General features: G+C 56.6%; 1 protein-coding gene across 1 annotated transcript; it reads left to right on the forward strand.

The window, feature by feature from the left end:
* Positions 1-708: 708 nt before the first annotated feature.
* On the forward strand, positions 709-11,851 carry ST8SIA3 (ST8 alpha-N-acetyl-neuraminide alpha-2,8-sialyltransferase 3). The gene is made up of 4 exons (XM_087772839.1): positions 709-1,030; positions 1,936-2,058; positions 4,058-4,615; positions 5,346-11,851. The coding sequence occupies exons 1-4, from the start codon at positions 852-854 to the stop codon at positions 5,626-5,628; spliced, it is 1,143 nt and encodes a 380-aa protein (XP_087628965.1). The 5' UTR covers positions 709-851; the 3' UTR covers positions 5,629-11,851.
* Positions 11,852-22,584: the final 10,733 nt, after the last annotated feature.

Consider the following 22,584-nt stretch of genomic DNA (forward strand, 5'->3'; position numbering starts at 1 on the left):
AGGGCACCCCAAGGCGGTGGGAAGGGCACTCTGGGCACCCCGGGGTTGTCAGGGGCACCCCGGGGATGTCGGGGTGGGCGCACCGGGGATGCCAGGTGTGTACCTGGGGAGGACACCCCGGGGCTGTCGCGGAGGAAACCTGGGGCTGTTGGGGGGCACACTGGGGCTGTCAGCAGGGCACACCGGGGCTGTTGGGGGGCACACCGGCGCTGTTGGGGGGCACACCACGGCTGTCAGCGGGGCACACTGGGGCTGTCAGCGGGGCACGCCGGGACTGCTGGGGGGCTCATCGCAGCTGTCACCGGGGCACACCAGGGCTGTTGGGGGGCACGCCGCGACTGTCAGCGGGGCACACCGGGGCTGCTGGGGCGCACACTGCGGCTGCTGGGGGGCACACCACGGCTGTCGGCAGGGCACGCCGGGGCTGTCAGCGGGGCACACCGGGACTGCTGGGGGGCACACCGGGGCTGCTGGGGGGCACAGTGGGGCTGTCGGCGGGGCACACCGGGGCTGCTGGGGGGCACACCGGGGCTGCTGTGGGGCACGCCGGGGCTGTCGGCGGGGCACACCGGGGCCGCTGGGGTGGCACCGGGGCTGTCCGGGGTGCAGCGGGGCCGGCGGGGGGGGCACGCCGGGGGGGCACGGCGGCGCTGCCGGGGTTGCCGGGGCCGGGACGGCGGGGCGGCCGCTCCCGGCTGCCATTTCATCGCGCCGCCGCTCCGTCCCTCCATTTTCTCTGCGGCTGCCGGCGCTGCCGGCCCCGGCCCCTCCGCCGTCCCGCGCCCGCCGCCCCCCCATGTAGCCCCGCGGCGGCCCCCCCGCACACGCCCAGAGCGGGGCCGCCTCCCGGCATGAGGAGCTGCAAGATGGTGCGGGTGGCCAGCGTGCTGGGGCTGGTGATGCTGAGCATCGCCCTCCTCATCCTCTCCCTCATCAGCTACGTCTCGCTCAAGAAGGACAACATCTTCGGCGCGCCCCGCGCCGCCGGCCCGGGCGGCCCCCGCATGTACATGTTCCACGCGGGATTCAGGTGAGGGCGCGGCGCGGCGTGGCCGGCCCGGCCGGGCACGGCACGGCACGGCTGGGGCACGGGGGCCCGCCCTTCCCTTCCCATCCCTTCCCATCCCTTCCCATCCCTTCCCTTCCGTCCCCCGCCGGCCCCGCCGCCTCCCGCGCCGTTCCCGGCGGAGCCCCGGCTGGGCGGGCGGGCCCGGCAAGGCCCCGCGGCCACGGCCCGAGCGCTCGGCGCGGCCCCTCGCCCGCAGCGGGGATGCGGCTCCCCCCCCTCCCCGCACCCTGCCCCCGCACCCGGCCCCGGGGCCTGCGGGGAGCGGGAGAGGCCCCCCGGGACGGCGGGACCGGGGCGGGGGGCCCGGGCCGGGCGTGGGAACCGCAGTGCCCCGGGGGTGCCGGAAGGCGGGGGCAGCCCGACACCACCCTGCCCGGCACGGTATGGCCCGGCACAGCACAGCACGGTGCGGCCCGGCCCGGTACAGCCCAGTGCGGTCCGGCCCGGCCCAGTACAGCCCGGCCCAGCCCGGTGCAGCCCGGCCGGTACAGCCCAGTATCCCCTGGTGCGGCCCGGCCCGGTACAGCCCGGTGCCCCCGGTGCAGCCGGTCCAGTACAGCCCCGTAGATCCCAGTAGAGCCCAGCAGAGCCCAGTGCAGCCCGGCCCAGCCTGGTGCCCCCGGTACAGCCCGGCCAGTACAGCCCAGTAGATCCCAGTAGAGCCCAGCAGAGCCCAGTGCAGCCCGGTGCCCCCGGCGCGGCGCGGCCGGCGCTGTCCGCGGTGCTGATGGCGGCGGGCGCGGGCTGCGGGTCGGGCACGGCCAGTAACGGGCTGCGGGTCTGTCTGTGTCTGCCTGGGTCCGTGCCTGTCTGTCTGTCTGTCTGCCTGTCTGTCTGTCTGCGTGGGCCCCTGCGCTCCTTTCCAGGTCCCAGTTCGCGCTGAAGTTCCTGGACCCCTCGTTCGTCCCCATTACGAACTCCCTGACCCACGAGCTGCAGGAGAAGCCCTCCAAGTGGGCCTTCAACCGGACCGCGTTCGCACATCAGAGGTGAGCGTGCGGCCACCAACCCGAGGTTGCCCCCTGCCCCCCAGGATTTCAGAAAATACAGTCAGGGACTGCTAAATACTCTGAGTAATTTGCCGGCGGTGAGAGACAAAGGCTGAATCAGAGCATTTCCCCAGATGGTTGCAGCTATCTTGGAAGAACGGATTATTTCAGAGCAGGGCGCCAGGCTGCAACACGCATTATTTTACCAAACAGAACGTGACCCAGTTTCTCAGTGTGCAAGTGAAATTGTCATTACTTCAAGATAAATGGCTGGGTTTTTAAAACTTGAAACAAATCGGACTGTATGAAATGCCATGAAATGCCGTGTGGGTAGGGGCCAACACAGGCCCGGCTAAACTTCCCAGCTAACGGCAGTTCTGAGCAAGTGCAGTGCGGCTCTGCCTCCAGCGCTGCTCGGGCTGAGGGGGCGGGCAGAGCGAGGGGTTCCGACGGGGGCCTTCCAGCCCAAATCCACCCGAGACGCTCGCTTTCTGCACCGCCTTCTGCCTGCTGCCCGCAGGTTGCACTGACTGCCCTGCTCTGTGGCAATGGAAAGGGTTTCCCGGTTCCTTCTGCTTCGTCAAAGCTGCTCCGTACTTCACGGGAAGTAAAATGTGCTTTCAGTTTTCTCGCTGTGATGTGAACGTGGTGGTGTCTGGCCGGCCTCTTTTATTTATTGGCTTTACTGAGAGAGGGAGAGAGAGATCAGTAAATATATACTTTATACAATTTTTATATATATACTTACTGATCTATATATAAAAAAAAATCTGTAAAGGAAAAGAAAAACATTTAGCCATTTAAGATAGCTGTTACCATCTTGGACTGCAATTGTGTCCGGACAAATGCCTGCTGTTTTAGAGACTCGGCTGACATATCCCGCCCCAGAAGCAGGAGCCCCGGCCCCTCGGCCCTGCAAGGAGCTGTGGGCCACAGAGAGGAGACGTCACTTTGCCTGCCCCGTCCTTTCCCCAGGACCCGCCAGGCTGCTGTGACAGTGGCCGCCCCTCGGCATTGCCGCATTCCTGGCACCACCAGCTCATCTTCCTAAGCCTGTCCCTGTGCCACCCCTCTGGTGATGTTAGCTGATGCCTCGGGAGCTGCCTTGGCACTTGTCCGTTAGCCGTAACCCCTAATTAGGGCGCCCGGTGGGACTCCATTAATGCTTAGGCATTGGAGGATGCGAGCTGGAAGAAAGGTTGTTTGTTTTCCATAAACATGACCAAATAAAGTAGTATTGGTTTTCTAATTTTATGCCCTGCGAGGGAAATTCCCGAGCAGGGTTGGTTTTGTTTGGTTTTTAAGTATCTCTAATAACCCTTGTAAAAATGCCAGCGTGCTTGCCCAAATAAGACATTACGGAATTATGTTTACATAAATGGAGACAGCGACAGTCACTTGCTTTTGTGATTCAAAGCTTCTTAATGAAAGCACAAAAAATATATGTATTTAAAAATCAGCCACTGTTAATTCAACTGCATTTCCTGGACTGCTTGGTTTTGCTTCGCATACCTCAATGCAAACCCATCATTGCCAAAGACCCGCGGTCCAGTACCACGAGTGAAGTGCAGGCAGGGAGCACCAGCAGCAGGCTCGCCCCCCCGGCCCGTACGGCAGCACGAGCAGCCCCGTGTTGTGCACCCCTCTTGGCAAGGCGGCCGGGGGAGGGCTGTGCTGGTAGCCCCACGCCTCCGACTTACACAGCGAACCCAATATTTTAATCCTGACACCGTTCCAAGAGACAGGGACACATCCTTAGCTGGCGTCAGTCAGGACCGCCCGATAAAGCCAGGCGGAGCACTAGGTAAGGAGCCAGCTCCAGAATTCCTAACTACTTATATTAATTTAAAAGCCATTGCACCACATTGCTCAGGAAACTACTCTACTACATTTAAAAAAAAAAGAAAAACGTGAGTCTAGCGGTAAAGAAAACCTCTCCACCACAGAAAGAGGGGAACTATAACTCCATGTTTTCTTCTCTTTTTCTGTTCTATTTTAGGCAAGAAATCCTTCAGCATGTTGATGTAATAAAAAATTTTTCTTTGACCAAGAATAGTGTTCGGATTGGACAGCTGATGCATTACGATTATTCCAGCCATAAGTATGTGTTCTCTATTAGCAATAACTTCAGATCGCTGCTTCCCGACGTGTCGCCCATCCTGAACAAGCATTACAACATCTGCGCCGTGGTTGGAAACAGTGGGATCCTGACCGGGAGTCAGTGCGGGCAAGAAATAGATAAATCCGATTTTGTTTTTCGTTGCAATTTTGCTCCAACTGAGGCTTTCCAAAAAGATGTTGGAAGGAAAACCAATCTTACAACCTTCAACCCCAGCATCCTTGAAAAGTATTACAACAATCTTTTGACCATTCAGGATCGCAACAACTTCTTTTTAAGCTTGAAAAAGCTTGATGGGGCCATTCTTTGGATCCCTGCTTTTTTCTTCCACACATCAGCCACAGTCACGAGAACGCTGGTTGACTTCTTTGTTGAGCACAGAGGGCAACTAAAGGTCCAGTTGGCTTGGCCAGGAAATATCATGCAGCACGTAAACAGGTGTGGATTTTTGCCTTGCTTTTAACTTGTCAAAATAGGTCTCTCTCTCTGTACAAATACAACTGTATTTATTTTTCTGTTCATGCCTGATCTGCTAGGCACTGTCTAGCAAGTCAGGACCCGACACTGCTTGCTTTTAGAGCAAATGCGGGTTTGTTACTGCTCCAGTAAGTACTGCGGTTATTTCTTTACAGCTGTGGTGGGTTGGTTGTTCGCGCCGGGGCACGGTCCGTCACTGGGCTCTGCTCCTGCTGCTGCTCCCGTGGATGGGAGGAGTACGGGGGAGCCGAGGGAGACGCTGCAGAACCGAAGCACCGCTCACGGAAGAGCTTGCTGTTCTTGGCTAGCAAACAGGGATGCTGACAGACAGCTGCAGGGTGGTCCAAGAAAAACTGTAATAAATCAGAGGAGGATAACGTTGCCACCTCTTTAGCAAATGCACGTGCGAGCAGGAGCCAGTGACTTGTACTTTTCTGGATAAGGCACTACCTCTCCTGGTTAAAAACCAAAAGCGTTCAGAAGGGGACCCCAAGAGACCGTCGGTCCGAGTGCTGCTAAGGCTGTTCCGCGCTGCTGGTCGTTACAGCCTGACCTGAACACCAGTCCGTGCCTTATCCAGGCTGTCAGCTGTCAGCACTGATGGTCTCCAGGCAGCAGCATTATTTTTTCTTACAGCAGACCTGTGGCATTACTTGCACCCCAAACTAACGTGCCTTTCTTTTGTTCACAGATACTGGAAGAACAAACACTTGTCACCCAAGCGGCTGAGCACAGGTATTCTCATGTATACCCTTGCCTCTGCCATATGTGAAGAGATCCACTTGTACGGATTCTGGCCCTTTGGGTTCGACCCCAACACGAGGGAGGACCTCCCGTACCACTACTATGATAAGAAGGGAACAAAGTTCACGACCAAGTGGCAGGAGTCCCACCAGCTGCCTGCAGAGTTCCAGCTGCTCTACAGGATGCACGGTGAAGGACTGGCCAAACTCACCTTGTCGCATTGTGCCTAAGAACCTAAATCTTGAAGTGCCAAATGATTGTCTAAAAAGTGCCCAAAACCGAATTAAACATTCTTCTTCAGATAGAATTCTAAAAAAAACAAAACCCCGCCCTAAAATATTTTCCATAATCTAAAGATGCTTTTTAGTCACCCTTGTCACTGCTCATCAAAGGGTTTAAGCATATTTAGCAGTGCAGAAGCATTTATCAAGTTCTGTGGATGCTATTCATGCAGCAGCAAAGTTGAAATATTTTGCATTTATAGATATGCTACTAAGTAAGTTTTAAGATATTTTCATATTTTAGCTTTCCACTAAATGCCCTAAATCTCTTAATTTTATTGTCCCTTCCCGATTAGAATTAGAAATGCTAATTTTAAAAGGTTTTGCTTCTCTTGTATATGTTGCTATCAATAGCTCAGCGTACATACATTGCTGTGGCCGATGGAGAAAGCCACTCGGAATTCCAGTTCACCCTCACTTGCAAGTTCTTCAGTGTGGATCCTGATTTCCACCACTTGCATATTTTCAGATTTACTGAATTTTACATTTTTTTTAAGAATAACGTGAAGAAGAAGGTCACAATATGGCTTGTACCTTAGCTAGGCGTTTATATGGCTCTCAGAATACTTCAGCGTTTTAATTCAATTTGGGCCAAATCCTAGCCCAAATTAGCCAGGCTGAAACATGGTCATTCCTATCCGTGTGATGCTATTTGGTCTTTTAATTTTAAAGTCAAACCACCAGGACAAACAGTATTAGGTTTCTCTGGAGGTGTGGTGGGTGAGAAGAGCCCCGAAGCCCAGCGTGGGCACACCTCCCTCTGTGCTCTCCGCACCCTCCGACGACGACGGGTCCTTCGTCCTTCAACGAGGGGTCCGTCGGTACCCAGCATTTCCGTCGGCAGTCTCTGCGTTTCGGTATGTCCCGAAGTGCCATCCCTCCCGTGGTGGTGATGGGGTGCGTTGCCCAGCGATGCAGGTCCGTAGGGAGCGGTAAGAGCCTTCGTTAGCCCAGTTAACGGTGCTGGGTTGTCCCCCCGCAGCGGCGGGGCTGGCTGGGCAGGGACCGACTGGCCGGGCAGCAACGGCAGCCAGGTGCCGGGATTTTTAAAAATGGTTTTCAAGGGAGGGGAGCGCAGCAGGAGTGCAGGGAAGAGGAAATACAGTTGCCAGATTTCCCCGTTTACATCTCTAAATCCACGGTCAGACAACTAAATGAGTGGCCCCATTTTCCGGTCACCAACAGCCACCCAAGGCAGCCAAAGGAAGGCATGGCTTCCTCAGTACCGTTGGAAACCAGGCTGTTTGTAGAGAGGACAAACCTTAGGGTCACTTACGGTTTGAAAACGTTGGCCATTTTGTCTCAGGATAAAGGAGCCTGTAAAATAACTGGGTTTCTTATTACAGCGAGTATACTTACAAGTATTTTACCATTTTTGTACTATTCTGTATGATGCTGAGAACTGACTATACACTGAAAGAAGATGCAAAATCCAATTTAAAATCATACTTTAAAATGGCACATTTTAATTTTTTTCTGCCTCTTTACCTCCAAGCAGACGTCGGAGGTGAGGAAGGAGATCTCGAGTACAACACCAAACCTGAGCGGCCCGGAGCATCTCCGGTGCCCACTGCCGCCCCGCCGCGGCACCGCAGCTCCGCCGGCCCCCGAAGCCGTGTCCCCCCTCGCCCCTGTGCCCCAGGTGGAGGAGGAGCTGGAGGCTTTCTTCCCCATTTTAATTATCCCACATTTTCTGGCTTTTGCTTTTTCAGAGGCTGTTTAGGGCTGGGGCGCGCTGTGGAGGGGCTTGGGTCTCCCCCGTGCCGCAGCGTGCGCAGCCCCGCTCCCGCAGGCAACCGCGGCGCTTCCCTCCCCAGCTGCCAAGCCTGGCTCAGCGTTCCCGGGAGCTCCGGCTCTCCGTGCTGTCGTGTCGGTCCTGCGCTCATCGCCGTTCCTACAGCAGAGTACAACCTCTAGCAACTGTTATTATGAAGACATAGTCGTGCAGTGATGGTGGTGTCTTATGCCATATGGTGCAATATGAGTTGTTCTTGATATTATCATGTATTATTTGTGTCGTAGTCGCGCGCGAGGGCCCGGGCCAGGGAGCGGAGTTCGGCTGTGCTGGGCGCAGACCACCGCAGAGCACAAGGAGAGGCTGTCCCCAGCGCTCGGAGCTGCCCGCGTCCCCGGGGGAAGGACTGAGTCCCCCCGACCTCTGCAGGCCCTGTCGGCAAGGTTTGCGGGATCACTGGACGCCGGGACCGCGTGTCCGAGCAGGCAGTGGGGAGCTGCTGGGGCCAGGAGCAGCTGGGCAGCACCAGTCCCGACCAAGTCCTGCGGGAAACCTTCTCTAAGTGTTGGAGCACACGGGTTGGTTTTGCCCAAAAACAGAAAAAGAGAAATTGCGCAGGGAAGGAAGAGTTCTGCACTAGTTGTTAATGAAGTACAGTAATTAATCATTTCCGATATCATTTCCTATGATGCATGTTCGCTAAGGCAGGGGGATCGCTTTGCGGTCACTGAGGTGCGCGAAGGTGGGCCCAGCGGCCAGGAGCCAGCTCGGCACAGAGCCCACCAGCGGAGAAGGGTCACCCCGAACCCCGAGTGATGCCTGTTGGCTTGTGGTTAATGCCAGATATTTTAATTAAGCATTTTATCAATTTCTTGTAGGGAGCGATCATTTTTAATCAGCAAATTAAAGAAATGTGAACTATTATCATTATATTGGCATGAAAGTGGAGGCAAATGTGCTTTATACAATTTTCGGCTGCTGGCTCCCAATGGGAAATTGCACTGGCAGATCCTGCTTGGCTGCTGCACGGCATTTACATGACATAACTATTTTAAATTAGATGTAGTCACAAGTGGACATTCATTAGCCTAAACAAACGTATTTCCGTCCGTGCACCTCGTGTCTCCAGGAGGCCCTTTTTGCAACGGGGATGCTCAGCCTGGGGCGAGATGGCTCATTGCACATCTCCCCCGGCGGCTCCACGCACCTCCTCCCTGACAGCAGCGGGACCGCTGGCAGGGCACGGACACTGGCAAGGGCATCGGCTGTTACCACGTCCAGCGTGGAACCAGATGAACCTGCCGTGTAACTGCATGGTGAGACTGGGATGGGAAGGTCCCCAGAGTCAAACCGGCCGCGGGTGCGCCGTGAGATGCTGGGAAGCTGTATGGGATGCTGCGACCCAGCCTGTCCCCAGCGTCTCCGGAGAGGGCTGGCGGCAGAAGTGGATTTCCCCGCGCTGAAGGTGCTGCAAGGGCTTGCGTGGCTGCTGCACCTGAGCGGCAAAGCTTGCGTGGAGGTGGTTGGGACAGAGCTGCAGCATCGTGCCTCTGCCCGAGAGCCCGTGCGGGAGGAGAGGGGGTCAGTGCTGGCATGCCCGAGGGCCTCGGTCGGTCTTTCCTGAGCAGTGCACACATCTCTGCTCAAACTCCTGCTTTGGAGCACCCAGGAGAGAAGAGAAAATGTAAAAATTAGCAGTTGAAACCAAAAACCTAAATTGCCCTGGGGTGATTTTTGTATTTTTCATAGTGTATTTTTTTTAATTTGATTTCCCTTCCTAATCACAATGAACTTGGGAAAACTGCCCATAGTTCGAATTTCTGTTCCCACAACTCACAGCCCCGGCCTGTTTCCCGCAGCTGTGCACGGGAGGTCTGCGATGCCCGGCTCGCCCCCAGCCCGGAGAGCACCCGGGTGCCCTCAGATTGTGGGGAAGGTGGCGATGGAAAGGTGGTTTAACGCACCGTACCTTAATTTGATCTTGCTTAATTCAAACAAACAGAGTGTGCCTCTCAGGTTCATCCCGCTTGCGGCGAGGTCCCGTTAGGACGGAAGGACCCGCCGTCGGTCCCGGGGGATGGCCCTTGCAGCACAGCTGGAACTTTCCAGAGGCACAAAGAGGCACCGAGTGCGGAGAAGGAAGGAAGAAAATGACTGCAAATATTCGGAAATGGGAATACAGAAAAATTATTGACAGAGCGCCATATTATATCATTGATTTTTAAGCAAAACTCCCCATCGATTTTTCAGAACCACATTGAACATTTCAGAATCATTGATTTTAATGGGGAGTTCTGCCCCAAAATCAATGGCGCAATACAGCCCAAAGTAAATTGCTTCTTAGTATCAATATTTTTTGTCCGAGCCGTTGCAATGTGGAAAACCATCTTAAAACGTGCATCTTTTGGTTTTGCCTGTTTTCTTAGATGCTCTTTGAATTCTGCTGTTACAGAGGGACCAGAGGGGAAGGGCAGCTTGTGCTGCCCGGTGGGACCAGCAGCGGCCCGGGGGGGCTCTGCTCCCCCAGGCAGGGAAAGACCCTCCCGAGGCCTCGTGGTCAGACTGGGCGCTTTCCCAAACCCCGTTTTCAGGCTGGTTTTCTTGTAGGGCCTGGCGTTAGGGCACTGCGCATCCCAGAGCATCTAAGTGGGGTCACCCCCCCGTGTTTGCTCTGATAGGTCTGGGCTTGGCGTCCCCGTCTCACCGCGCCGGGCTTATGGCCTGTGTCATTCTGGTTTTGTAGAAAGTCGGGTCTCCCCTTGAGCTGGAGGAGGTCAGCGCTGGGTGGCGGGGAGGAGCCCTGGAGGAGCCCTCGGCGCTGGCTGGCGTCCCTCAGCCCGGAGGTGCCCTCTGAGAAGGGCCAGGCTTGGCCGCTTGCAGTGGGCTGCGGTGCTTCGGGAGGAAGGCGACAGGTTGTGGTGGGGTCTGATGGAGAGGTGAGGACCGAAGGGTGCAGAGAAGACAGCGGCTGAGGAGGAGAGGCTCGCTGGATCTGCCTCTCTCTGGCAGAAAATGCCTTTCATTAAATACACAAGCTGCTCCCCTCTAGCGAACGCGGGTGCCGCCCTCCCTGCTCAGGACAGCAAACGGCACCTGCATTCGGTATCACCTTGGCTAGGCTCTTCCTTCCCCTCTCTTTGGCCCAAAACCTTCCTGCCTCTGTCTACCTGAACGAATTCCTGATGGTTCGGTGAAAAGGCTCACCATTATTACTGAATGTCTAGACAAGCGAATACAGCTAAAGGAAAGTATGCATAATGCAACGTGATCAGTATTTGTAAGTACAAAACATTTTAGTTTACAAAATCAAGAGAAGTCCTGACTAGCTCCAAGGGACGGGTCCGGCGGGGCGCAGACCCCAGTTGGCCCCGGGCTGCCAGGACAGTGTCCCAGGCGCTGCGGGCAGCCGGAGGCGAGCGGTGGCTGCATCCTGCTCCAGCCCCGCTGCCGACGGGATGGGTGCTGAGGACCCACACCCGCAGCAGGGACCGTCAGCGGGAGCTCGGGGCGGGCGCTGTGCGGGGCTGGGTGCTGCGGTCGGGGGGATCAGGCCGCCAGGCAGGGGATGTGAAGGTGGGGTGTACATAAGAGTGGAAATACGTGCGTTACCTTCTCTTCTTTTATACATCTTGGGTTTGTATTTTCGTTGCTTGCATCTTTTCAATGAATGGTAGCAAGATACATGAACACAAAGTCATTTTGGCTACCGGTTTTAATTGTGGAGTATACCAAAAAGCAAGCGTTTGTGAAATATAACTAACTGTGAATGGAGGTTGCAAAAACAAATCGTTTAGAAAAAAGCAGGTTTTCTGTAAATGAATGTGTCTTTATTCTAATGGCTATACAGTTCAATGCCTGATGGAGTTGTTTTCAATAAAAAAAGATAAATATTTAAAAAAAAAAGAAAAAAAATGCCATAATTGTAATAAAGGATTCATTATTTAATGGCCATACTAAAAGCATTATTTATTTTTAAATGGCTGATGTTCATAGAGGGCCAGGGCACGGTCTCAGGTGGAGAGCAAAGCTGCTCACGGTGTGAAGTACGTTGCAAGCAAAGCTGCCGTCCAGCCTTGCTCCCACCGAGGGCCTCTGTGGCGGCGGCGGGACCGGGATCGGGCCCGCAGGCTGACGCGCTTCGCACCGGCTGCGGCCCCAGCCCCGAGGCCCGAGCGCGGCCTGCGCGGCGCCTCGTGCCTGTAAATACGCGGGCACGCTGGTGAGCAGGGCTCTGGCTCTTCTCGTGACGGAGTACCGCATCCTCCTCGTGAGCATCCTTTGTGGAGAACAACGCGACGATTCATTCGGGATCTCTCAGCAATGTGATTCTTTGGTGTGAATGTGCCTGCAACATTGACTCATGTGCCAAAACACAATATTGAATGCATTGTTTTTAAATAAAATGTTTTATTGTGCATTGAAAGTCTGTAAAACTCAGCTGTGTCTGCCTCTTCCTTCTTACTATTTCCTGAACTGCTATCAATTATATATCTATATATCTATATATATATATATATCTCATTATATATCAATATCAATAATAATGACGGGCCTGCGCTGGGAGGGCTTCCGCACCGTGGGCACACTCTGCTGATCGTAATGTTAATCAAAAAGCCTTCAGTATTTTAAAGGATACGCTGTGGGGTTGGAAATGTGCTCAAATTGTATGAAAGCATGCCACGGATACTCCACCCTAGCTTCGTGCAGCCCAAGCTGTGCTCCGCTCAGCCCCGTGCCTGGCGCACGGATCTCCACGGAGGGCCCGGTGCTGCCCGAGGCGCGCCCCAACGTCCACCCGGCCGGGCTCGCTCCCTCCCCATGGTCTCAGCCCCGCGTCCCTCGCTCTCAGCCCCGCATCTCCGCGGCCGCATCGGGGCAGGCAGACTGGCTGCCGCTCTCCCGGCTCCCCGCGCCACCCGGCCGACAGGCAGAGTCTCCCCCGCCTCCTTCGGCACCATGCTGATGGGCGCAAATTACCTTTCATGCTAATGAGCCCAAACAGCTAATGCTGTCTCCCACTATAACTGATTTTTTTCCTCCTGAGTGGGTAAATATGAAGACTATTCGCAGATTCAAACACACTTACCGGCTCGACAGTCATCCAACTGAAATAATTATCCACAACACCACACATGTCAAAAGGGAGCAAAGTCCCATTTTCAGAAAAGTTCCCAAATTCAAGGTGGGAAGACACAGGCACCCGGGCGCGCTTCGGGTGCCCCGCTCCCAACACCTGCCTTGGGATGAGCTGCCCCCACGCACCTCCGGCCGGATACCAACAGTAGTACCGAGGAAAGTTTGACTTACGCATTTCTCACTTTGAGCTGGTATATGGAGTTCTAGTTATTCTGTTTCCATGCAAGCTCCACGCGTATTTTATGCCAGTGAAACCCGTGTTAAGTAACACCAAAAATGCCCCATCAAAAATCCCCACGTGGGAATAACTGACCCACGGAAATGCTTGCATGGGTAATGCTGGGTGAGCAACAGTACTCGGCGTGAGACAAACACCAGTGGTGTGGTTGCAAAGGACCAGACTAGCGTTTAACGAGTTCCCACGCTGCAGACGCGTTGACTTGGTTGGCAAAGAGTGAGAAGCAGCATCCAGCCAAGCAGCAGGCAAAAACCTGCCCATCCCTGCTGGCCCCGCGGCCGGGAAGGAGCCGGTCCGGGGAGCAGCGGCGAGCCCAGGGCTGCGTGGGGCGGTGAGGAGGGGTCCCCGGGGCCGCGCTCAGGCTCTCCTTTGACACAGGGAGCCCTGCAGGGTGAAGGGCTCCCTCGGGGCATCAGCCGAGCCCCGCAGCTCCCCACCTGCTCCTGCCCACCTCCCCCGGCTGTCCCACGCTGGGCTTGCGGCCGGCCGCCCTCTCTTCTGCAGACCCAGGTGCTGATCCCCGTCCCTGGCTGTGGTGTTAATCCCAGCTACGCTCCTTTGGGCTCCTCCGTGCCGCACCGCAGGATCATTCCTAACTCTCATCCCATCCTCCAGTGGGCTCGCAGCTCCTTCCAGCTGAGCGCTGCCCACCAGTTTCATAAGCGCACTCCCTACCCCACCATGCTGGCTGCTAATGAAACTATCGGAGAGTGGCTGGCGAGGACAGACCCCCACAGAACCCTGCCCGATACCTCCTCCCATCTTGATGGCAAAGCACCGAGAACAGCCTCTGCTCCCCATGGACAGCTTTCCCTCCCCGTAGAGCAGCAGAACAACTCTCCTCCGTCGCCTTCTCCCCATTCTCCCCAACTCACAGAAAGTTTTATTGGTGTTTTTAAACTCCCTTGCTAGCTGGCCGTCATTTGTGCCTCAGGCTTTCTGATAGTGTTCCCACTTTTTTTGGTGCTTTTATACTCATCCTCAGCCATCGACTACACACCACTTGCTTGTGCTGAGGGTTCTTGGAGAGTTAGTGACTAAGTTGCTCCCCCAGCACCCTTCTTGTCCTCTCTCCCTGCACCCGGACAGGGTGGGCTTGTGCCCTTGACCCCCTGTCTGGAGGTGGCTGCTGGACACGCTGAGCAACTTCTCCTCTTCTGCTTTTCACGGGCTCCCAGCTGGCCGGTCTCTGGGTGCCTGCGGGTGCTGCGAGCAGCGGGGAGCTGGGCAGCGGGCACCCTGGGCAGCACGCAGCGGGCAGGCGGGGATTTTGAGGGCTAAACTGTGGACTCCAGGGCCTGTGTTCTGCACATCAGCTTTTCTGTGGATCTGGTCTTCCACAAAAGGTTTTACTGGAAAACTTCATCCGAAGAGTTGCCAAAGGTCTTGTTTATTGCTCCCAATATTTCATTATACAGTGCAATACGCTTAGTGCGATGGATCAAATTCTGCACTCCCATTAAATCTGTGGCATTACAAGGCATGTAAATCAGTACACAGCTTGGCTCAGGGTATTTGTTCATTAAAGTGAATTACATTCCCAAGAACATCTCATAACCCACTTCCATTACCTACAAAACACTAGTAAGAAGGACAGATTGCCCCGCTTCAGCCTGAGTTTTACCTTCTGTTCCAGCGGAGGCCATAGCACAGCAGCCCTTGACCTTGAGGACGGCACATCTGTCCTGATGCCTTCTCGCCAGACCCTGCAGCAGGCGGCAGCCCCGCTGAGCTCTCGGGCAGGGGGATGCCCGTGGAAGGGGCCGGCCAGCCGGCCAGCCAGCACACACCGTGGTGGAGAGCAGCCGACAGTCCTGGCGGTGGGACGTGCCGAGGAGCCCTGCCAGGGACGGCGCCTGCACCGGCCGAGGGCGCAGCCGGCTCGCCGGCGGGGCTGGAGACTGTCCCGAGCCCCGGCGGTCAGCACCGCTCTTTTCCTGCTTTCACCTCTGTCAGTGGGTATTTCAGTGGACTCACGCCTATGTGACCACAGCCTGAGCCATGACCCTCCTGGGCTCCTTGCAGGTGGGTCTGGAGCCCCGGGAGCTGCCACCCTGCTGTGTCAGAGCCGGTCAACCCTTCCTGCTCTATTTCTGCCTTGTGGCCAGTTCCCAGGCCAAGAGAGGACTTGCTGCTTGCCCCAACACCGCTTGGTGTCCTTACCAGCTTCCAGAGGAACTCTGCTGTGGGTTTTTGGAAGTTCACATAAACTCACGGCAACAGACTCTCCCAGGCTGGCAGGGGCCGTAGCGGACCCTTGGCCAGAGGTGCACTGCGCTGCCCAAGCGCGTCGCGCGGGGGCTCGGGTGCCGTGCCCCTGTGCCGCAGCTGGAAGGCAGTGCTGATTGATTTAAGGCATTTAAGATTGTAAACTGACAGATTTAAGGACTTGTACTGCTGCAGAGCCCGCTGCCTTATTTTTAAGTTCTCATAGTGGTTTTTTCCCCCCCATTAAAAATGTGCTTTGGATCTCTAGTCTGTTATTACAGGCAGCTTGTGGGTATTGGATCCTTTTATGCCTTTATGAAATTAAGAGGATGTCCAGCAATGGGAACATTCTCCCTGTACCTACAAATTCCTCTTTACTGCCTGCTTCAGTGCCTGTGAGAGCCATGCAGGAGTGCCCCGGCTCCCTCCCGTCCCTCTTTAGGACTTACCAAAGCCCTGGTGGCGGTGGGGCTCTTGGGGAACAGCAGCTAGGCGGGAGCTGCGCCCGTTCTCCCTCTAATCACTACTGAAGCCTAAACAATTGCCAAATCCATCTACATCGTCAGCGTTTATTGCCTTACAGTAGTCACTATGGGATGTTTTGGGGATACCGAACGCCAAAATTATGTAAAAAAATGACAATTTAGGTTCTAACCAAATATCTAAAAATTCTAGGCAGTTTCCAGCAACTCTTTGTAAACTCATATATATGAAAACAAGAAATCATATATATGAAAACAAGAAATCAGCTGCCTGATTCCTGGTTCCCTCCCAGTTAATGCAGTGACAGTATTCTGCACCACATTTTATACTCCTTCGTTCAACCTGATGTTCAATACAACGGCTGACTGCTGAGGCAGGAGTAACATCAGGATAAAACTCGCATGGACGGGGCCGACTGCGACCTCCTGCCCGTGCTGGCCAAAGCCCTGCTTCTCGGTGCATTTCTGCTCTCTGACTGTGGCTGGTATTCAAACCCACCTCAGCACATCGCTGCCTGGGACAGCTTGTTCTGGGTTTGTTCTCCTGCACAAATGGCTCTGGAGAGGTTTGCCTGGCCGGCGCAGCACAAATGCAAGTCAGCTCCTGAATAATGTTTGTCGCTCTTGCGCACATCAGGCACTCTCACCACCAAAATATATTTAAACCCCACACTTCTGTATAAACTGGAGGGCTCGCTGTCCTGGTACACCTGTGGGGATGTTTCCAGAGCAGGGCTAACAGTTTGGGCAACCAGTTATTAATCTTTGAAAAATGTTTTAGTAGGTAATGTTTAGTGCAATATAAATGAAAAAGCATTATCTGCCTATGCTACTTGCATGCTTCCCATCACTAATATCTAATAAATCCGATATATTTATCCTTGAAATGATCGTGGGAGAGAGGCAGGTGCCACTGTCTCCATTGGAGAGGCAGGACACTGCACAAGCGTGGGAGGGGAGCAGCCACGTCCTAACTGTGGGGTGCCCCCGTCGCTGTGGGCCCCTCCCTTGGGTTCTGTCCTGTCCTGCCTGCGTTGCCAGCACCGCCGCGTCCCCCGCTTGCTGCACCGGGACTGCCGGGACCCCGCGCCCCCGCGGGGGCCAGCCCTGCCGGGTCTCTCCACGCCAGTGTCACCATTTCCCAACGCTTCCCACAAACCAAACAAGCCGGGGCCCTCCTGCTCCCAAGATAAATATTGGAAACTGGATCCAGTTTTAATCTTTAACCATGGCTCTCGCCAGCCAAGTGTGCCATCAGCCACGCCGGGACGGCCCCGCTGCCCCTCTCGCAGCAGGGGCCGGGGTGCACCGAGCCCAGGGCTGATGGCACACTTGGCTGGCAGAAACCCCCAAGCAAGCGATCACCCACCCGCTGCCCCAGCCCCTGCCTCCACCCGGCACCTCCTGGTTTCCCATACCCCCATGCCATGGGGACTGCACTCCCCATCCCTGAAAGAGCTGCTGTTTCTGCCTGGCAAGGACGCCAGGGAACAGGGGGCAATGGGGCTGGCAGCTGCTCAGGGAACCCCTAGCAAGAGCAGCCCTGCAAGTACCACTCAGGCTGGGATTTATTGCCCCATAACCCCATTTCTGGTGTAGTGATGGGAGAGGAAAAATCCTTTCCTTCATCTTCCCACTGATAAACCTGAGGAGAGCTCCCCAGAGCCTCTGCCCCTCCGTGCCGGGGCCGGAGCGTGCTGGCAGTGGAGGCAAGCAGCCCAGCCGGGACCTCGCTTCCCCCAGGTAGCCCCTGTTTATCAATTTGCACTGATAAAGCTGGATACAGCTTTCTCAGGCCTGTTTTACCCTCTGACCTGCCCCCTGAATAACTCTGGGGAAAAAAATCCCATATTGTCCAACTGGTTTTTTACTTATAAATAACTGAAATCCTGTCTGGGAGGAGAAAAATCACAAGGAAGGTTGGTTCTGCTTCTCAGAAGCAAAACTTAGTCCCCGGGCAGCAGATACACCTGGGGCCAATACAGGTTTACGTCCCCTCTGGACCCGCGTCCAGCTGCGCTGCCGTCACTGGGACGACGTCACAGGGCGCTGGAGCTGGCCCCTCTGCCCTCTGCAGAGAAGAACGGACTTGCGACAGCAATTTCATAATACCAAAAGAAAACACTTGCAATATTTGTTTAAAAGCAGGTGAAAATTATGTGTGCCATCCCTGGCCAGCTCGTGCTAGCTATTCTAAGGGAAAGCTCACCTGTGCCCGCACCACCTCCAGCACTAACATGAGCAGGGCACGCAGGGCTGTGAGCGCAGGTGATGAACCCCTGGACTCACCATTTTACGGGCAGTTTGGGTCAGCCAGTCAGTTTTGCGGCACTGAAGGGCCAGGGCCTTCTCTTCCCCCCGCTCAGAGGCGGGTGTGGGTGCTGGAGAAAACTGTGGAGTTGAACCCCTGGTGAATAAAAGAGAAGAGGAATTAAAATTCAAATACACAGGGGAGGCACAGCCAAAAAAAGAAGGATGCTGAGCAAGAAAGCCTGGGGCGAATGCGGCCGGGCCAGGTCAGCCCCCAGGTCCATCCCATCCCGGTGGCCCCCGGGTACCGCACCACACCTCTGCCTGTTTCAGGGGAAGCGAGGGCACCTGGCAGCGTCTCCGAGAGTCCTGGCTGCAGGCAGGGAGAAGGAGGAAAGCTAACAAAGGAACCTCCCTCCCCCCAAGAGCAGAGGGAAAGCCTCTGGCAAAGGCAGCCATGCAGACAGGGAACGCCGCTTCCCGCTGGGCAGCCAAAGCTCGTTAGGCTGGAAGCAGTGACCGGCCGCCCTGGCCCTCCGGCACTGCTCCTGCAAGCCGTGCCCGCGCCTGCTGCCGGCGACACGGCAGACGGCAGGGGTTTGTTTGGCGTGGGTGCCAAAGGACACCCGAGCACCCTCCATCGCACCGGGTTAGCGGGCACGGGGGCCTCGGGCAGCCCCGTGGTGGATGCCGAAGCAGGCGGCACCCACGGACAGAAGGGCAGAGCTTTCCCTGGCGCTGTCTCCAGTGGGGCTGATGGCAGCCCTGGGCTTCGCAGCCCCCGCCGAGCCGCAGCCCCCCGGCAGCGCCCGTGCTGCCCCGGCTGCGAGACGGCAGGCAGAGGACAGGCAACACGGCACACGAGCCACACCACGATGTACCCGCCGTGTTGGTCACAACTGCACTGTGCACTGATATTTATACGTTTGTGGGTTGATTACCGGGAAGATTTTGACATCAATTTGGCAAGACGCCAGAATTAGACACTACCATGCGTAATATAATCATGGAACGCAACAATCAGGCACAGGTTTAAAAAGAAAAGGTCAAAGTCAGGCCTTATCTCCTGAATTTTGAAAATATCATTTTGTCAGGAAAAAAAAAATCAATTTCTCATCTTTCCTCCGTTAACTTCAAGGGAGCACAATGGATCGAAATGACAGGCGCAGCCCAGCCCTCCGCAGGCGCGGCAAACGCGCCGTCCCCCTGCACAGCCCGTGCCAGCCTGCGGCCCCGCCACGGCGGGCACCCGGCAGCTCTGCTCCCTGCCGCCGGGACACCGCTGCTGCCGCTCCGCCGGGGCTGGCTGGTCCTGCCTGCTGGCCAGAAGCGGCCAGCAGCCTGCCAGCCCCTGTTAAGCCTCCGAAGGGCAGCCGGGGAAAGCCACGTCACCGGTGGGCATTGACCAGAATGGGAGCCTTGGGGTTTTTTATTTTTAGGAGAGAAAAATCTGCAGCGCTTTAAGCAAACAAAGTAACCTAAAGGCAGCCAAAACGCACCCAGCACTTAACAGTTACAGCGATAGCAACCAGTTCTCACACAGAGCAGCTGCCCAGTGCGACTTAAAATGCTTATCAAACCAGCTCATCTTAAAGATGGGGGAGACAGGCTCAGACAGCTGGGGGTGACAGTCCCCCGCACCAAGCAATATATATTCACCTGCAGTTGTAATCAACCGCCACATCATCCACAAATCTCAGGGTTCCTGCTGGGTTACGGACGTTCCAAGTCTCGTGCCCACCGGCACAGGCCCCACGCAAGCCGAGTACCACCCCAACCAACAAAAAGAGGGGCTGGGTGCCTACCGAGCGAGCTGAGTGCAGCTGGCTTGTTGAAAGAGAAGGGGATCAATACACAATCAAGTAAAACAGTGCAGTTCATTTTTTGTTCAACAAAAAGTTGTATTTCATTTAAGTTATGAAACGTGTTAGAAGGTCTTTGCAATCCTATGGAGCTAAAATTCAAAGTATGATTAATCTTAATTTCTAGGTAACTGCTCCCACTCTGTAAGAGAGTGCCGGTTACTTCCCAGGAATGGCAGGAGGGGATGGAGTCGAGTCCCTAAAAATGCATGTCCTGCCGCCAGCTCACGCTTGGGTGACGCGGTTTGAGCAGGGGCTGGAGTGCCGGTCTCAGGAGGTACCTTCCTACCTCAGCTCTTCTGGGAAAGGGGAAGGGGAAGGAGAAGGAGAAGGAGAAGGAGAAGGAGGAGAAGGGAAAGGGAAAAAGGAAAAGGAAAAGGAAAAGGAAAAGGAAAAGGAAAAGGAAAAGGAAAAGGAAAAGGAAAAGGAAAAGGAAAAGGAAAAGGAAAAGGAAAAGGAAAAGGAAAAGGAAAAGGAAAAGGAAAAGGAAAAGGAAAAGGAAAAGGAGGAAAAAAGGACTCCAGCACATCTGCAGCACCTGGCTCCCATCGGGGTCTGCCCACCCGCTCCCCTCCCCGCCTGCCCACCGCGGCACCTCCGCCTCCGGAGGGCTGCTCTTGCCTCTCTGTTCCCCAAATCAACTGCAACTTTTGCCTTCCTTTAGGAAGGACAAAAAGATTTCACGCATAACTTGCCCTGAACAAAGGCACCTCATGCCAGGGCTCTCTTTTTCTTCTTCCTTCCTTTTTTCTTTTCCACCACAGGCTGACAACAGCAGGGGTGGCTGCAGTGGGGGGAGCTTCATTTTATACCCGCTTGGTTAGTGCCAAAAAGCAGCTTGGGAATACCGTGAGCTCCAGAGACACACGGGGACGGCAGCGTGGAGAGAAACGGGTTGTTAGCCTTAGTGGGATCCACAGTGGAAATCTGTAGGAAAACTGAGTGCTATCATACACAACCTGTCTGTAAAGAGACCCTGGGTGCCCCGGCGAGGGGCCTGGTGACGAGTGGTGTCTTACCTCGGAAGAATATAAAATACAGCCATTTTTGGACTGGACTCAGCCATTCTCACTCACCAGCTGTGTTTCTTTACAAGCCCCACGGTATTTCCGCATGTCCCAAAGCAGAGGGATGCCCAGCACCCATCCCTGCCTGCACCCGGGCCCAGGCGGGTTGGCTCGGCACGCTGCCCGCACCACGCCGCCCACACCGCGCCGCCCACACCGCGCTGCCCACGGCTCCCCGCAGCCCCCGCCATGCCGCCCCTGCACGCCTCTCCCCCTTGGCCCTTTTCAGAATGTTACTCCCCGGCGTCCAGCCCAGGCTGCACTCTGGCTGATCCTCTCCAAAAGATGACATTTCCCCCCATTTTTCCCCATTTCGTTACCGGAAAGACACAGCGGGGGTGGGACCTTTACAAACGTAGAGATGGTTATCGGGGCCCGAGATAAGGATGACATAAATGCACGTCTCTGCGTTACTGATTAAAGCGGGGGGGGGGGGGGGGGGCGGAGGCAGCGAAGGGAACCGCATGGCTGGGAGCAGCTGCATGGCCTGGCACGGCACGGCACAGTACAGCCCTACGGTCAGGCACAGCGTGGCTCGGCACAGCACGGCATGGCACACTCCGGCACACCCTGGCACGGTGCGGCACAGTCCAGCACGGCCCAGCCTGGGATGGCACGGCACGGCCCAGCACATCTCGACATGGGTGCCCGGCAGTGGAGCGTGCCGACGGCACAGGGCCTGGCTGGAGAAGGCAGGTCCCTGCTTGCCAGCTCCGTGCCAGGGGCTCCTGTCCCCATGGCCCCTGCTCCCATTGGGCCCCCACCTGCCTGCTCAGCTGCCTGCCTGCACAGCTGCCTGTCTGCCGGCCTGCCTCCTTGGCTGCCCACCTGCCCCTCTGTGGCCTGCCTGCCTGCTCCCATCCCTCCCTGCCTCTCCCCACAGTCCCCGCAGTGCCGACACTGTGCCGTGCGCCGAGGCTACGGCCACGCTCGAGGCCACTCTGGGAACTCACAGGCTGTTTCCCGCCGTCGCTTCCAGCGCAGCCCCTGGGGCAGGACGGCGACCGCGCACCCGGGGGACGGGGCGCTCCCGGGGGACGGGGCGCTCAGCAGCCGTCGGAGCCATGAGCGCAAGGCTGGCTGCCGGTAACAGGCTGGATGGGCACGGGGGCTCGCAGCTCCGCACCGATGGCCCCGCGATGGCACACCAGATGGCTTTGGCGAGGGCAGAGATAAGACAGTTCAAACCGGCTGGCGGTGACCAGGCCAGTTCATGCCCGTGGAGCGGCGGTATGCCACTGTGCCTCCCGGCCGCAGGGGCTCGGGGGGCGCGGGGAAGCCCCTCGCCCTCAGGAAGGGGGAAGACGGGTGCGAGTGGCGGGGGGCGCATTAGCGACAGGAACCACGCAGCTGGGTGACAGCAGACTGACACGGGGACACAGATTTCTTTTGTGACCGTATCGGGTCATTTACTGCTGGATGTTCGTGATGCGCTTTTGCTAAGCCGTGCTTTCTGCCATATTTAATGCAATTAGTAACGCGGATCAGCACTGCGCCTCGGTTTGAAAAAGCAAATCGTGAAGCAGAGGAGCGCGGGCGCCGTTCGCCCGGGCCGGCCGCGCCGGGCGGGATCCCGGGGAGTGCGGGGCCGCTCCGCCGGGGAAGCGCCGAGCCGGGGCCGCGCTGCGGGGCAGCCCCCGGCCCCTTCCCGCTCCGGGGGCGGCCTCCCCGCGGGCGCGGCGGCCGGAGGGGCCGGCGGTCCGGGCCCCCTGCTCGCCCTCCGGCAGCCGAGCGGGAGAAAGGGGTCACGGCTCCCCGGCCCCCCTCGCCGCCTCCGCACAAAGGCGACATCTGCGCGGCCGACCCGCACCGCACCGCACCGCACCGCACCGCACCACGGGCAGCCGGGAGCGCGGGGCGGCGGCACCGGCACCGGCAGCGGCACCGAGCGGGGCTGCCGCCTGCCGGGACTCGGCGCGGTCCCCTT

This window comes from Nipponia nippon, unplaced genomic scaffold (genome assembly GCF_047370975.1).
Source record: "Nipponia nippon isolate SJK-2023a ecotype South Korea unplaced genomic scaffold, ASM4737097v1 scaffold_37, whole genome shotgun sequence".
Taxonomy (NCBI): Eukaryota; Metazoa; Chordata; class Aves; order Pelecaniformes; family Threskiornithidae; genus Nipponia; species Nipponia nippon.